Genomic DNA, 16,515 nt, shown 5'->3' with positions numbered 1-16,515 from the left:
CTTTTGAGGCCTACTATTGGCTGATTCTGTGCTTGAGGGAGGGCACTTTAGGTAGACTTCCTTATCTTTCAACACTTTCAGTTGTCCAAAGTATCCATTAACTTTGATAATAAATTTCAAAAGTTGCCTTGACAATATATAATAATTGCTACTTATTAATAGTCCACCGTAGAAAAAAAGAAAAAGAAAAATCTACATCCCAGGACCTGGGTCAACCCACTAGCTTTGGGTACGCTTGTTATTTAGTACAGATGCCCCCGCAAAGTCATGTTACACCCTGCGAAAACACTAATAACAGCGACACGATGAATAATCTATATCTTATTTTAACTTTAATTTCTTCGAAGATACGGCTGTTGGATATTCATCAAATAAACGTGGGAAATCCTTTCTTATCATATGTTTTCACAGAGGTCATCATCAAGGGGAGCGGGATGGCGGGTCGACCAGAACAACTAAACGAGTGCCCACGCGTTGCTACAGGGTTTGTCTTCCTAGTTGTCTAAAATCGTCATCGTTTCCCCGCGTTTGTGAACAGCCCACTTTGTTTGGCGGGCTTGAGCTGAGAAGAGGTTAGTCCACCGTCTAAGCGGTAATGTAACCACTGTTTCATCATTAAATTCTTCCAGTCGTGTGATAAGTTCTTGAGGTTGTTGTACGTAGTTTGCTGCATGCTAGCTAGCATCTTCCACATCATAGAAGTAGCTACTCGATTTTTGGGGTATGTGTTTGTTGTCTTGTTAACTTCGGTGAAACTTCGCTGGATTTCTGAGGAAAGAGCAACAACAGTTGTTTTAACCGGGCGGCTGGACACATTGTAGCCTTATCGCTGTCGCTAGCTAGGAGCAGCAGGTCAGTTGTCTTTCTCTTGGGATCATAGCTGCCTTGCTAGGTTGTCCAACGTTAACGTCCTGCTGGAATCAGCTTCATAATAGACCATATGGAGTTTACTTTAGACAGCTTTCTAGTCAAGTTACTGCAAATAAAACATATTTTGACAGGTAGAAAATGCCCTCTGCTTGAATAGTTTCTTTCTTCTTTTTTATATAGTCTGTAACAGCTGGGCTGCTATGGTGATAATTTTTAATCAGCCGATATACCATATCTGCTGTTAATGTTATGGGGACACATGTTAAGTTATACAAGGTGCCACTTCCTTAATGGCACAAAGTAAATAACAGATTAGACAGTAACTTAATGCTTTTGTTTTGGTAAAGAGGACCAAAACATCACTTGACTTGTCAGACCAAATAGGGTCAATGGATTGCTACTTGTTGCAATCCATGCAATTTAAATCACACAATTGTTCTCCAATACACCATGCTTTACTCCTCAGATGCCAGCACCGTGGTGACACCGTATCATGTTTTATTAACAACATTTCTGTTTTCTGTTACCATCAGGAGCGATGCAGTTTTCTGGCAGAAGGAGGAAGGTGATTAGCAACTCTCAGACGGAGCTCTATGCACATGCTCTGCAGTTCTACGGGCAGCCTCCTCTTGAAAACATCTCCCTCAGTGAATTTGAGATGTTTGCTGTGGAGAGACTGAAATGTAAGACCCTGGTCTAATGAAGTTTGAATTATGAAATGTTCTGCAAACAGTGTCCTGTCTGTTGTTATGAAGAACATTTTTACTGTGCTCAAAAGCACATGATAACTTGTCTTTTTATAACTCCACTGCAGTGCTGAAGACAGTTGAGAATGCGGGAGTGAGCCACGTGAAACAGTCAGAGCAGTACACAAAGAAACTGGAGAGCGAGTTTAAAGCCCTGAACTTTCCCTACAGACCCGAGGCTGTAAGTATGATCAGCATGACGCACATCAGAAGTCTGTCTCTGTGTAGTTAAACACCAGCTCTTACAAAGTTATTTCTCCATCTACATCCAGTTTATTAGGTACCCCCAGCTAAAACTAATGCAGACTGACAGAATTGTGCTGTTGAACTATGTTGCATTATACTGAGCTCAGACTTGGCACTAAGTTTTGTGTAATGTTTGGACTGCATTAGGTCAGAGACACTAACAAGTGGCCAGGGCACCTGGCATGCAGACGAAGACCCTCACTCTTGTAATTTTCGGCATACAGTGCTATGTTGGCCGATGAGTGCAAATGCACCGGCATGGCCCAAAACATTTCCATTTGGAGAAAGTTGCTGCAGCCTCAAAAATGATGCCAATTCAAAGCTAAGGCCAAAAGTAAAAAAAAATAGATTATGTACATTTTCATGTCATGTCACGTCTTTACTCTACGATTCTTGTTGCCCACTGTATGGGTCACTTATCTTAAAGGATGCACTAACTCACGAACAAATTCAAAGTGAGCATAAAATTAATTTGTAGTAGAACTACAAACTAAATTGACTGAATTGCTGACATTGTTGGACATTACAAACCAGGTGAAATTAAATTATTTTATAGTCGTGCAGCTGACTGATAGGCAAAACAGAAATACATGAAAACACCTACTATATAATGTAAATGGCAGTTTCAGAACATTAAAGATGCAGTCACTAATACGGAAGATGTTGGGATGAAGTTGGCTGCTTACTTGCCAAAAGAAAGCTGAAGTACTATAGCCTAAATGAATGGAAGACTGCATATAGCTATTGTAAACATGACTGCAGTTTAGAAAATAGAATACCGAACATACCATCGAAACTCAATTTAAAAAATCTGGCATTTTGATTTTACCTCTCAAATAGAATAATACCCAAGAAGACAACAAAAGTAATGAAGTACTAGTGAGTAATGAAAACAAGTGCGTCATTAAAAAAAAAATTGTACCTCCTTTAACCCATTAAGGATGACAGAAAACCTCAGAGTGGACCAAATGAATATGAGAAAAGAAGAAAGGACCATATCTCCCACTACATCCTCAGACTTGCCTACTGCCAAACGTAAGTCAGTAGTTTCAGAATATTTGCTGTCACATAAAAAAAGAATTAAAAAAGGTGACTGAAGAAATGTTTATTTCCAATGGCACCTTAAAGGGAGGACCTGAGACGGTGGTTCATACAACAGGAAGTTGATCTTTTCCGCTTCCGCTTCAACGACCTGTCTTCAAAACAAAAGCTGGAGTTTCTTCACAGAAACAATCTGCAGTATGAAGCGGTGAGTTACATTTTCTGAACCCTATTTTCTACTTTAATGCAGATAAACATTGTAACTTAGATAAATATTTATCTTTGTCGTTTCTCCTCTGGCTTTGTAGTGACTGTAGAATAAACCACAGATATGACAGACCAAGAAGCTGACACAGATCGGTGGATAATAGAAAAGGAAAACATAAGAAAGGGTGGGACAGTAAGGTTATTTTAAAGCTGACGCCTCACCCTTTTTGCATTTCAGTGAATAATATCGTGCTTTACGTTTCCAAGCCAGCAAACTGTCTCCAATAACATGTGTTCAGTTGTATTTTCACTAGATGGCGCTGTTGGCTAACTGTAACAGGACACACAAGTATTAGGTTTCCTTGAATGGTGATTAGAAAGTTGTAATGTTGAAAGACTTTGTTTTCTTGGACTAGGGTTTTTTGGTAAAATGTACAAAAATACTCTTGTCTAACAGTTACAGTAATCCTGCTCACATGTGAATAATTACAGTATGTTTAGTAGCAGTGTGTTTAGAAATGTATCTATCTATCTAGATCTATCTATCTTAGTTTCTCTGTTGAGTCCCTAAGGAAAGCACTGCAGCATGTTTTCATAGAATCGAGGTCAATACTTCAAAGGAAAAATGACAAAATAATTTATTTAATAACTCATCAAGAAATTATGTGTCAAGCCAGGATGAAAACAGTGCATTCACCTGATAAGATCAGTATCTTTGGTTTCTGTGAGCCTCAGTCTTCACCATATTAACACTGACACAGTTCTGGCCTTGCAACTCCTCACTGAAATTCATCTTCCTCATCAATAACTTTTCAGATCAGCCTTGATGAGAAGAAGTCTCTGCAGGATAAACTTGTCAACTCCAGTTACGCCGTCAGTGGAATCACTGTGGAGGACCAGGACTTCTACAAAGTGAGTTACTAAGAATGTTAAGTGCTCATTTCGGATGTTTTGCTATACAACATACAACATTATTCTACCATTTAGATTTCTTTAATTCTCACATAGTGGGCGAAATCTAAGCAAAGTACCATTAACATAGTTTGGGTCCCATTCAGAGGCGTCTTCATCTAACAACTCACTCACAGTCTTCCACAATGACAAAATGAATTGGTACAGTTTACAGAAAAACTTGTATCCTTTTGGCCACAAATGATGTGTTGTAAATTAATTAATTTGGGTTTGGATTGTTGTAACTTCTGCCTTTTGTTGGACTAATTACCAAATGATCTTTATCATTAGTGTCACCCTTACATTGTTATCCAAACCTGCCCAAGAGTACCACTCAAGCAGGGCAGTGGACTGCCCAGTCTCTTTTTAGAAATAAAACATATATTACATTCAAGTATAGGACTGATTTGTCTGCTTAATTCTAATTAGTGCTTCACCTCCTGCCCGCCTGCGGGGCCAATATTTTGCAGATGGAGAGAGCTCATCGTATGATACAAAATAAATGTGCAAATATTGGTCCCTGAGGCAGTTTAAATCAACTTATTGGAGAATTCATGCTCTCTCAAAAGTAGAATTTCCACTCTGTGTCCGAGTTTCTTGCTTTACTTCCAAAGAAATCTTTAGACATAATGTTGTTAAATCACAAAACGTTCACGAAGTGAGGAAGTCTCTTAAATCAGTATGAATAAACAGTCTGCGAAGTAATTGGCTGATTGTCAGATCACCGTCATGGCCTTTCACAGCTGAAAGGATTTAAGTCTACAGTTTTGTCTGTTCACAAAAGCAAAGGGGAAAGAAGTCATGGCCTGCTACTTGACTTTAAATTTACATTTTATCGCTGTTGCTGACAGTCTTATTTGTTGAGAGAATGTAAATCATCACCCTCACTTTATTGAACATCACAGTATAAATCCTTGGATCATATATTAAGCACCCAAACTGACAAAGGGCAAATCGTTGGTTTTAGCATCCTGTCACTCGCCATCGTCTTCATCATTTCAATTTAACTTCTTTTCCTTATAACTTTTCTTTTAAAGGTTCCATTTCAAGACGCCCTGGATCTAGTGCGATCAAGGAAGGTGTATCTCAAAGCAGGCTACGTGTACATCCCTCACCAGGACATTGTCACCATTGTTCTGAATGATTTCCGCACTCGGCTGTCTAAAGCCCTTGCAGTAAGTGTTTGCAACTGTTCACTGATTTGGAGAGGATGAATAATGAATGAGAAGAACATGACAGCTTCAGGCATACTTTGCTGTAGTTCATGGTATAAACATATAGCATAAATGTAGCTTTATGTGTGTAGAATGTGCTTGGACTGGACTTTAAATCAATAGATTCAACACAGCCTCACTTTGCGCTCTATTGTACAAGGATTTGTGTTATATCCACTCCATGTACATGCACTTTATGTAAATGCATTTTGTCCATATACTACGCCTCATTCCATAAGGCAAATTACTAAATTGCAATCGTGGTTGTTCCCTTCAGTCCCCCGAGGGAAGCTGGAGAAATGCAGGGTTCGAATGAGGGGAACAAATATGCACACATGACATTAAATGTCTGGAGGGAAGAGTGCGGTCGGCTAGCTGAAAGTGCTTGTTTTCCCTGCAGGCATGATGTTTTTTTTTTTTTTTCAAAAGGGGGGGGGGGGGGGGGGGGGTGAAGGCGTGATATCAGCACGCTTGTGCATTGCATTGAATGCCCTCAGGGACATGGAATATGATGTTTTGGGAGCCAGAGGCCTTCTTTATAATACATGTGAGGAGACAACCATGGTTCAGTTACATCGCGTTAAGGGGTCCTGACTAGGGAACAGGCACAAGCACACTCAACAACCATAGGCAGTGGCACTCAATAGTTTATGAATAGATTTGTTCTATTGATGAGGTGCAGGAAATCTACAATATAGAGAGGAAATGACAAAATATGCCCAAAGACCTGCAAATCATTTCTGTTCTGTATGAAATCTCCTTTTTAATCTGACTACATGCAGATTATATGGGATATCAGTGTGTGAGTTGTATACCAGAAGTAATCATGTAAGCATTGCTGGATTTTTATTGTGCTACAGATTTGTGATTATAGTGGCAAAGAGAAAATTTGCATTGGAAAAAGCATTGCTAGAAGAACATTGTGAAGCCTTGCAGAAAAAAAAAGTTGACAGTTTCCGGAGTCTGATCCATGTTGTCTTCACAATCAAGGCAGGAAGCATGAAGTATACACAACACTCTGCAGAACAGGATCAGTATGAGGGATCTGTGTAATTGTGTCCACCTTCTGCTCAAGATGGGCCTCAATTTTTGGTTGTGTCACAGCCATGATTGTTCGACCAGATCACCCTGATAAGATGTCTGACATTCCGTTGCAGATCCACAGTTGCCGACAGACTAAAGAGGACCAGTTTGCTATAGAGAACGTGTATCAGTTGCTGTAACTTCTGCATGTGCCACAAAAGAGAAGGGTTCATTCAATCCATAGGTTTAAGGGCAGCAAAACACTGCGAAAGTTGTGGAATGCTCCAAAATGCCCACTGGGCGACAAACTCTGTCGTGGTGACGATGTTTCTAAAAGAGCTAAAACATAAAAGAGCCAACATATACATGGACAGATGTAGCTGCAATAAGCTAACACTGGCCGGTACGGTAAATTGGTATAGTTCTAGTACATATGCACTGACACATGTGCATCCCTCTTTAGTTTGCTTTGTATAGCTAATAAGCACTCTGTGAAAAGCAACACCAGATGTAAAGCTTTTCCAAAGTAGCTGTTTGAGTCTACTTTGGAAGTGGCAGTTCATTGATCTGTGTATAGAAGACTCATCAGCTGGAACAAAGGTCCATTTTCGTTGTGTGGTTTTATGTTGTTTGCCCCTTGTATTTGTACTGAGTTGTCACGTTGAGTCAATGTGCTTCTTGGTTACGTCTGTCATGACAAACAGTTGTTTGTTCTCTGTTTAGCCAGTAAAATGACTAATGGGAAATTGAAGCAATCATCTCAAACTCACTAGTGGCAAATGAAATATGTTTGATTGCATGCAGAGTAACTTGGTTGCATAAACCTTAACCTGCTGCTCTTATTATGTGCTTTTCATTTCTCAGAAGTAAGTTAGCAGTTAACTGCAAGTTAGATGAAGAATCTGTGCCGGACTGTAGAATCCATTCCATTAGACTAACTGTGTTGTTCTTGGTGTAGTTAGGAAAGTCATTGCCTCTGTACTACTGATGACATAGCGGGAAATGTGTGGTTGATTTGCTTTAACCTGAACACATGTCCTCAATCATAGGACAGACAGGAACATCTTTTCCAAATTAGAAAAGAAAACAAATAAAAAGAGCAACGTGTTCCACTTCTGCCATTCTCCCATTTTCCTGGTAATTATCCGGACCACTAACTTTGGAATGAAATAATGCTCCCAAACTTTGTAACCGTGCCATTGTGACTGTTTCCGTGTTACTATAATGGTTATGGTCCTCCACTGGGGACAGCAAGGGGACATAGCAGAAAATGTGTCATTAAAAAGGCATGAAATTGAAAGCTGCATCTCCATATGACTCCTGTTATTGGTTGGATGTTCATTTCAGCAGGAAAAAACAGAAATATGGTATATTAAGTTGTTTTTGTGCATTTGTAAGACGGATCTTGAAGTGCTCGGCTTGGTGCTGATTAGAGTCATGTTTAGAAAGCAGTTAGACTGAAGCTTTTTGTTGGGAATGGATGTGCGTACGTCTGTATGTTTGCTCTTACATAAAGAAATTCAGTCAGACTCACAGCTGAAAAGGATCACATTTTATTGAAATACGTGTTCAGGCGGAGACAGGCGGTGAAATCCAAACTTCAGGCTTAAATGGGGCTGACAGTTGTTTCATATGCTGCAGATGTTTCAGGGTGATGTCACCATGTATGATTTATGATCATTTGATGACAAGTCAGTCATCAGTCATCAGCGCTGTTTTACAGCTGAGGGAGTTTTCATGGTGAAATTGTTCACATGTTTTTGATGAATTTGGGTCATGTGGTTCCAAAAAAACTCGATTCTCAATAAGTGAACATGTTTCTTCCTGGAGTTTGAAGTACTAATTCTTTAAATCAACTCAGATACAGTTTTGTTGTTTGCCTTTAAAATCGAATGCTTCCAGTGAAGTCCCATCCACATTGGTTTGATGCTATTTCACTGTTCCCTGTTAGTGTTCCTATGGCCACTACGCTGTCTCCTGTCTATTAGTTAGGTTGTCAGGCTTAATGGATCTGTAAGGTGAATGGAATGCTTTGCCTGGTGTCTCTAATCATTGAAATCAGCAATAACAAGAACACAGTAGCTTATGATTACCAATGAAATCAGTATATGTTTTCAGGGGTCTTGCCTCCTGCTAATGTCTGACAGGGAACCACTGCACCAACGTAAGCATATCCCTCCCTATAGAGAACACCGGTCGCATGATTTCTAACAATCCCAATACTATTCTCTCATTTGGGGGATATAGATTAGCATATCTGACTTTTTAGAGAACTGTTAGAAATGCAAGGGGCCTTACCTCAAATTAGTAATATCAGATAAAAAGAGTCTGTAAAGGGAGATTTTATCAATTTTCCAGAAACCTTTTCTGAAAGTATAAAAGAAATGTGGAAAGTAAGAAGAAAAGGGGTGCCAAAAGGGGTCAGGAGTGGGACGAAATAAGAGTGAGGAGTCTCCTCCGTGTTACATCTTTCTTTATAAGCGAGAGGGAGGACTCATGGTTGTCGTCCTATCATACATTTCAAAGTGTTTCATTGGTCACATGAAACACACTTTAAACTAAAAGCCTTTAGGCAAATACTACAAATCCGGTCATCTCATGTATGTGAGCTGTATGACACAGATTCTGCTCTCTAATCGATCTGCAGCCACACATTGCAGTCCACACGTAACGAGGCCTCTTCAGGTAGCTGGAAGGTTCCCAGTTGATCATTTCTTAGAAGCATCACAGTTCAGTGTCAGAGACAGATCGCTTGTGAGAGAAGGTGCAGAGTAAAATAACTTCATGCAACAAACTTTAACATTTTAAGCAAGCATTTGATAAGTGTCCTTTCAGTCTGAATTAAAGCAGTCACTATTTTTCTTCTTCTTATCAGATCTCTGGACATGGACCCTTGGAGTGAATGCACTCTTGGCCCATTTTAATTATTTGTTCTGTGTAGTAGTTAATCTTTCCTTCACTTAACCTGCAGCTGTTCTAGTCCTCTGACCAGCACTATTTACCATTACTCATGTGACCTCCATCTCTTCGGCAGCTGACAGCCCGTTCGTTACCAGCAGTGCATTCTGATGAACGGCTCCAACCGCTCCTTAACCACCTCAGGTAAGCAGTGAGATTAATAACTTTGCTGCCACTTTTCCAGGACTCTGTTGGAGAAGAGATTTAGCAGGATTAATCTTTGGCATGAAAGAGCGTTCAAGGTTTGTGGCTGTCTGAGTAAACCCAATCTGTCCATGTAGACAAGTCCAAATGTGTGAACTTGTGGTGCCTGGCTCTTCGTGTGCAACATCATCTATTCCTATTGTTAATGGTACTCAGTCTTCAAGTCATCAGAAGCATGCACCATGTGCATTGTCCCCCCTGCAGTCTCTGATACTCTGCATTGGTGGGCAAGATTGTTTTTTGAGTAGTGGGGGCCATGCTTTTCACATATTACTTCACTGATTCATGATCAGTTTTGTAAAAAAATGCATTTTCCTGGTTAAAATAATAGATTAATTGGAGCCCAGTGGTGCACCCTGCATGAGCCTCATTCCATATGGTCGGGATACTTACTTATTTTTATAGTGTGAGCAACTGTGATCAGAGCCCGTGATGTGGACACAGTGCAGATGTTTTTCCATAAACACACCAATGATGCAGTAAAAGCTATTGCTTATCTTGATGACTTTGAAGGTTAGACTTCACCCAGAATGCAATACAAGCCTGTTCCTGGAGCACTCAACTAAAACTGCGTCCTCTTTTTTCAGCCCTCCTTTGCAATTTTTTATAGTTACCATGTTTGATCAAACAGAACTGCAGCTAACTTCTGCTGCTAAGGCTGCACCTCCTGTACATGCCTTATTGTAAAAACCTTGTTCATCATTGAAAGTTAATGTGAATCAGCACACGAGTTCGCATTGAACAGTGCCTTAATAGCAGCAGACTTCAGCTTCAATAACAAAAGGAGAGCGACTCAGAACACACTGAGGGTCTTTATCTTACTTTAGATTAAAGTAAGAGCATGAATATAGGGGTGGAAGAAGCCATGTTGCCTGATAGTTGATGGGGATTAGTGGGCAGGTTGTGGAGATTAGTGGGCAGGCCAGTAATCTCTATAGTAAGGGGAACACAATGTGGGACTCTAGGGGTTGCCAAAGTCATCGACTTAAAAATCTACCGATAGCAGCTTAACAGATTTTAGTTTGTTTGGCAGGAGGTCACAGGGGATGTATGATACTTAAGTTTTTTTTTTAATTTTAATTATTGTGTCTGGTCTTGACCTTATTTTCTATCAAAAAGACTTGATTACTTTGAGGAAAGATGTCCATCTAATATAAGCAGCCCTGATAGCTTCTAAAACTGCATTAATAGCACTAAAGAAATTCAGTGTTATTTTTCACAGTCCTGATATATATATATATATATATATATATATATATATATATATATATATATATATATATATATATATATATATATATATATATATATATATATATATTTTCTTACATTTTAGTCATGCCTATGTGGGACAGGATTACAGCATCCAGAAGAATGTTGGGAAAATCTCCTTGGAACAAATTGATTCGGTAAGTTGCACTGACCATCTTCTTGAAATGTCAAACTCAAGGTGCCATTTTGCTTGGGGATGGATTGTGTGAAAGGGAAAGAAGAAATGGGATTTGTGTTGTGATTCTGTGCCGTAATTCTGGCAGAAAGCTAGGAATGAATAGAAAGTGAAAACTTTTGATCAGTCACTTCACATTATGTTTATCATGAGCCCCTCAGAAAAACAAGATATAGAGTTAATGATAAGAAACATTCAGTGAGAATTAAAATAGATACTTAGAGTACAGATATATTACAGGAGTCTGCATCTGCATGTTAGTCACAACAGCGTTTGCCTCCAGCTTTCAGGAAAGTCATTCCCGCTCTGTATGAGGCAGCTCCACCAGAACCTGAGAGAGACCCACCATCTCCGCCATGGCGGTCGTATGCAGTACGGCCTCTTCCTGAAAGGCATCGGCCTCTCTCTGGAGCAAGCACTGCAGTTCTGGAGGTCAGAGTTCGTACGAGGCAAGGTGGATGCAGACAAGGTAATGTTGACAACATCAATGCTACAGATGCTTCACATTTTCAATACACCCATCCTGCTAAACGCAGTCACGTTTCACCTCTCAAGTTCCTGTGTTGATATGAAATGTTGATGTCGGCTCCGCTGCTCACTTTAATACCACTGCAACTTTTAATAAGACCAGGGGAGGCGAGAGGATGGATTTATGGCAAGTATATTCATCATAAGATTATATTATAGTCAACTAAATTAACTACAGTAATTTTAGATAATAGAGAAATGTGACAGTTACGCAATAACCCATTTATCTATATCATAAAAGCCATTGGCGGGTGGTACTGTGTTTTATTTTTATTTATTTTACATTATGCATTTAACTTGCATAAATAAAATAAATTTAATTAATTTATTAATTTAATTTAATTTAATTTAATAAAATTATTGCCAAAATAAGATAAAATTATTCTTTTTTACCAAATACTTTCTTTAAGGGTTGTATATGCTGAATCGTATACAGCCTGATAAAGTACCCTTTTTTTCCTCTTTTTCTTCCTCTTTTTTTTCTAAGTTTATCCTTGAACACCAGATTAGTGGACTATAGGACAGCGGTCTGAATGGCTGAATGCCTCTCCCTCTCCGGAGTGCTATTCAGCACATAAATGGGTGATGCTGTTTCATTGGTGATGGAGTGACCCCATCAAAGCTCCATTGATTAAAAGAAAGTTCACTGGTATCATTATTTGCACACAGTGCCGCGGTGAGATTAATGAAGACTTAAGTGGTCGTGGGTTCAGTTATTATGTCTCTCAACAGGAGACGGAGACACAGTAAAGACAGTGAAATTGTTCTGCAATCAGGAGGACTCCACGTGATGGAACAGTTTGGACAGAACAGTCAAAACTTCAGTAGAAATGAAATCCTTCTTTATGAAATGTGTTTTAAACAGGCCTGGACTACACCAGCATTTATTTAACAGTTCTCACACTATTTTTATGTTTACGTTTCTGACAGCTACAGCATTAAGTTTTGTTTCCTAATTAGGTCCTTAGATACCTGCAGTTATGTTGTCACACAGTGTGTCTGCCTTTGCTTGGCTTGAGTACATGGTTCAGAAGTCTGGCCTTATTATCTCTACCGGGCATAAGCCCAGAGGGGCTCATGCGTTTGGTGTGCGCTCGTGTCTGTGTGTGTATCTGTCTGCAGATAATCTCACATACCACTGGACCCATCAGCCTAATATTATTTGTATGATTACTGAATCTTAAATATACATGTGTACAAATACTAGAAATTACTGGCCAAGGTACTGTGAAATTACTGTGGCAAGTTAAAGGTTAATAAACTGTCAATTTGACACCCATGAACATCTTAATCTCACACAACAAGTGTGCTGCATGTTTGAGTGCTCATCAAAAGATGCAGCATTAACAGGGAGCTAGGTGAGCGCCAAGAAATCCTTTAATTGTGCCGAGCTGAATAGACCCTCAGCGCAGCAATCTGGCACAGCAGTGCGAGTGGCGAGGGCCTTGATTCCCGAGCCGTGTTATCTTTGAATAATGATTTGTAGTCGCAGACCACATGGCTGGCACGGCACTCCAGGTAGTCTGCACTCTTTCCAGTCCACGGACAAGTATTGCATCAGCCAGACAAAGTGTCCAGGTATGTTGTGGGAATATCTTGAGCCTGTGTTTCCTGCTGTTGCCACAGTTTCAGTAGTAATGAGAAGGCACATCAAATATTTCACTCTGATGCACAAAGATACAGAGTCCTTCATGTTTTTAGCTGTTCGAAAATCAGATACTTGTTCAAAAATCAGTCACTTGTAAGGTTTTTTTACATCTCTTTTCTGAGTGCAAAACAACAACTTTGTAGAAAGAGGGGAAAAAAAGTGAGGTGAGGTAAAAAAAGCAATCCTCAGTGAACATGGTGAGCATTGGTCAGAATTTTAGCAAGCCTAATGTCATTAATTATGGTGCTGTACTGGTTATTACGGCAAATAAACTATTAAAGCCAAAAAAAGCTAATTTGAGTCCCAAAACTTATTAGGTTTGCCCTGACAGCATATTAATAGTTTTATTATTTTGAAAATCAGTGTTCTGCTGGTTTAACCATTAATTGCAATGATCATCTGTATTAATACTGGTAGGGGAAGTTATACAGAGAACTAACAAGGCTGTGTTACAAATACGAGAATAAAAGTCTTTCAGGGTTTTCTTTGAAGATTTCATTCATAGTTAAGCCATTTTTATATTCAGTTTTTCAAAAGTTTCTGAGTATTTTTAGTTGAGCCATCAAAAAATTCCTCCTCTCCTGTCCTTACTAAAACACAAGAATGAGCAGCTTTGCTACTTCGTTCACTCGTTAAGGCCTGTTTTTAGAAGAACAGAGCAGTGTCCTGTCCTAGTGTCTGTTGTTGGCCCTCAGTAAGAGCCTTGTGGCGACCACAGTGCACTGGATTCATGTTACAGCCCTCGCTGGTGCTCCGTTTCTGTGGCTTGTTTCCCACGAACAAGCTCCCAGAGAAAGCGTGATGGGCTGTGCACAAAGCCCAGAACTTGTTCCGCAGCAGAGGCAGCAGAATGGTGCTGACCAGATCGCAGCTCTCACAATGATGTATGTGTTAAGTCAGGGAATGCACTTTGTGGCAGGCTGCACAAAAGCCTGCTCATTAGTATGCGACCGGCAACGAGAAAAAGATGGGAGGCAGCGATGCCGAAAGGAAGGCCTGGAGAAAGAGGCGATGTAATATTAGACCAGAGGGAGAGAGAAAATTGATGAAATCGACTTGATCTATCCATTTTTCTTGCCATGGAAGTTGGCCTATTCATTTGGAGGAGTGCCTTATTTGTACCTCATCTTAGTGTGCTCGCTTTGCCGTGGGGTAGGACTGCTTTTGAACTGCTTGTTCTACAGATGTTAACTTCAGGTTAATTAATTTCCACTAACTGACACCATTTTTCACTTTATGGGTTTGGTTTCCTCTGGGGTCTGTTCCAACAATGGAAGAGATTAATTAGACGCCACTTTATATTAACTGCTCTCAAAGTTTGGTTACAAATGTATGCCATGTTGTTTTTATTTATTTTTCTCATTGGTGTTTTCAGTACATTAAATGCAAAGCGTCTCCGTCAGAACTTGTCTAGGTCACAAACTGTTCAAAAATGAAAGGGATCATTTTTTAAAAATGTTTATGTTACAAAATGGGGGTCTGATGTCTTAAGCAGATTTTTTTTTAAAACTCAATTATTGATCGTGGTATCAGCTTGAGGAATTCAGTATAGGCGTTTATAACTGCAGACATTTTCACTTTGCCATTGTAGGAAAAGCCCAAGTGTAGTTAATGACATTAAAGATGGTTCTATTCAAGTGTTCCAGTAAGCAATGACCATGTGACAGCATGCACAGTGCATGCGCTTTGGTAAATACAAATTTATTGGGGCATCATGGCCAAAATGTAGGGCACCAAGGCCAAAACCAATGGGGCAGTAACGATAAGTGATAACTAGAAAATTCCCCCTGGGAAATTTTGAAAGGGACACGGGGTGTGTTCGAGCCGACAAAATTATCTACGTTTTAAAGTTTGAATGAAGTCTCTAGGACAAAGTATGGCCGAGCAGCGGACAATTGAAAAAGGCTGAAATTTGAGGAAATTTCCCCATTCATTTCTTATGGGAAATTTATCGCAGTTGTTCGCGTCTTACGTCGGCCTTCGATGGTCATAGCTCGAAAACCGTAAGAGATATCAAAATGTGCCGAGGGTCATTTGGAGCCGACAAAATTATCTACGTTTTAAAGTTTGAATGAAGTCTCTAGGAGAAACTATGGCGAAGCAGCGGACAATTGAAAAAGGCTGCAATGTGAGAAAACGGCAGATATCAGAGGCAGTCAGTCCCTGATTAATGAATTGCTCTCAGCTGTGTTTCTGTGGCTTTCTCCTTGTCTGTCTCTGTTGATCACCTCAGCTGTCTGTGTCTGCTTCTCTCCTCTGCTTCATGTCTCTGTTAACATGAATTAATGAACTGAATCAATAAACATGAATGGAGCTAATGCTAACGGAGCTAACAGAGCTAACACTAATGGAGCGAACAGCTAACGGTGCGAATAGAGCTAACGGCGCTAACGCAAACAGAGCTAACTGTGCTAACAGAGCTAATAGAGCTAGCGGCGTTAACAAGGGGGCGGGGGGATGGGGTTTTCATTATGCATTTGTCTGTGTGTGTGTGTTTATGTATCTGTCGTTGTGTGTGACTGCGTATGTGTGTGTCTTCGTCTGTTTCTGTGGCTTTCTCCTTGTCTGTCTCTGTTGATCACCTCAGCTGTCTGTGTCTGCTTCTCTCCTCTGCTTCATGTCTCTGTTAACATGAATTAATGAACTGAATCAATAAGCATGAATGGAGTTAATGCTAACAGAGCTAACAGAGCTAACACTAACGGAGCTAACACTAACGGAGCTAACAGCTAACGGCGCGAATAGAGCTAACGGCGCTAACGCTAACAGAGCTAACTGTGCTAACAGAGCTAATAGAGCTAACGGTGTTAACAAGGGGGCGGGGGGATGGGGTTTTCATTATGCATTTGTCTGTGTATGTGTGTTTATGTATCTGTCATTGTGTGTGACTGCGTATGTGTGTGTCTTCGTCTGTTTGTGTGTGTGTGTCTGCTTGAACTACACAAGCAGCCCAACCAGCTCCTACATGGAGATGTGTATAGTATATATGTGTCTGAATGTGTGTGTGTGTGTGTGTGTGCGTGTGTGCCTGTGTAACTTCTGCCCCACCTGCTGATAATTACCTCTCTACCTCTCCCACTTTTTACCTGTTCCTGTTCAGTTTTGACGTGCTGTTTTTAATCACTTTTTAGCTGTTGGTTAGCCCTGCTTGTGTGTGTGTTTGTGTGACTACTGTCTCAACCTTTTTGGCAAAGCGCTTGGTGAAGCTGAGTTTAACTGTTTGTTGGATGGAGATTGTTTTCAAACAATGCCCTTGTTTTGACTGAGCTCGTTAAGATAATCATTCTCAGGCTTGTTGTCCTGCAGATGTGTGTGCGTGGGTTATTGACCGGTGTGTGTGTAAATGACAGTTGCACCTGTTAAACTCCTCCCTTGAAAAGCGGCTTTTTCGCTGTCGGTTTCTTCCGAACAACTTGCGATTGTGTCAAAACC

At 40.1% G+C, this 16,515-nt stretch overlaps 1 protein-coding gene across 4 annotated transcripts in view; it reads left to right on the top strand.

Moving 5' to 3' along the window:
* Positions 1-16,515, top strand: part of prim2 (DNA primase subunit 2) — a 36,721-nt gene that overhangs the window by 4,127 nt on the left and 16,079 nt on the right. The window contains exons 1-10 of one of the 4 annotated variants that reach the window (XM_041947624.1): positions 533-592; positions 1,404-1,553; positions 1,685-1,797; positions 2,803-2,897; positions 2,991-3,111; positions 3,927-4,022; positions 5,099-5,236; positions 9,333-9,400; positions 10,797-10,869; positions 11,191-11,376. In XM_041947624.1, coding sequence (XP_041803558.1) covers positions 1,409-1,553; positions 1,685-1,797; positions 2,803-2,897; positions 2,991-3,111; positions 3,927-4,022; positions 5,099-5,236; positions 9,333-9,400; positions 10,797-10,869; positions 11,191-11,376 — 1,035 coding nt within the window. In that variant the 5' untranslated portion in view covers positions 533-592; positions 1,404-1,408. The other 3 variants (XM_041947626.1, XM_041947625.1, XM_041947627.1) reach the window with 3 other exon arrangements.

This window comes from Chelmon rostratus, chromosome 11 (assembly GCF_017976325.1).
Source record: "Chelmon rostratus isolate fCheRos1 chromosome 11, fCheRos1.pri, whole genome shotgun sequence".
NCBI lineage: Eukaryota > Metazoa > Chordata > Actinopteri > Chaetodontiformes > Chaetodontidae > Chelmon > Chelmon rostratus.
The sequence above is the reverse complement of the archived record's forward strand: the minus strand, read 5'-3'. Positions and strand labels throughout refer to the sequence as shown.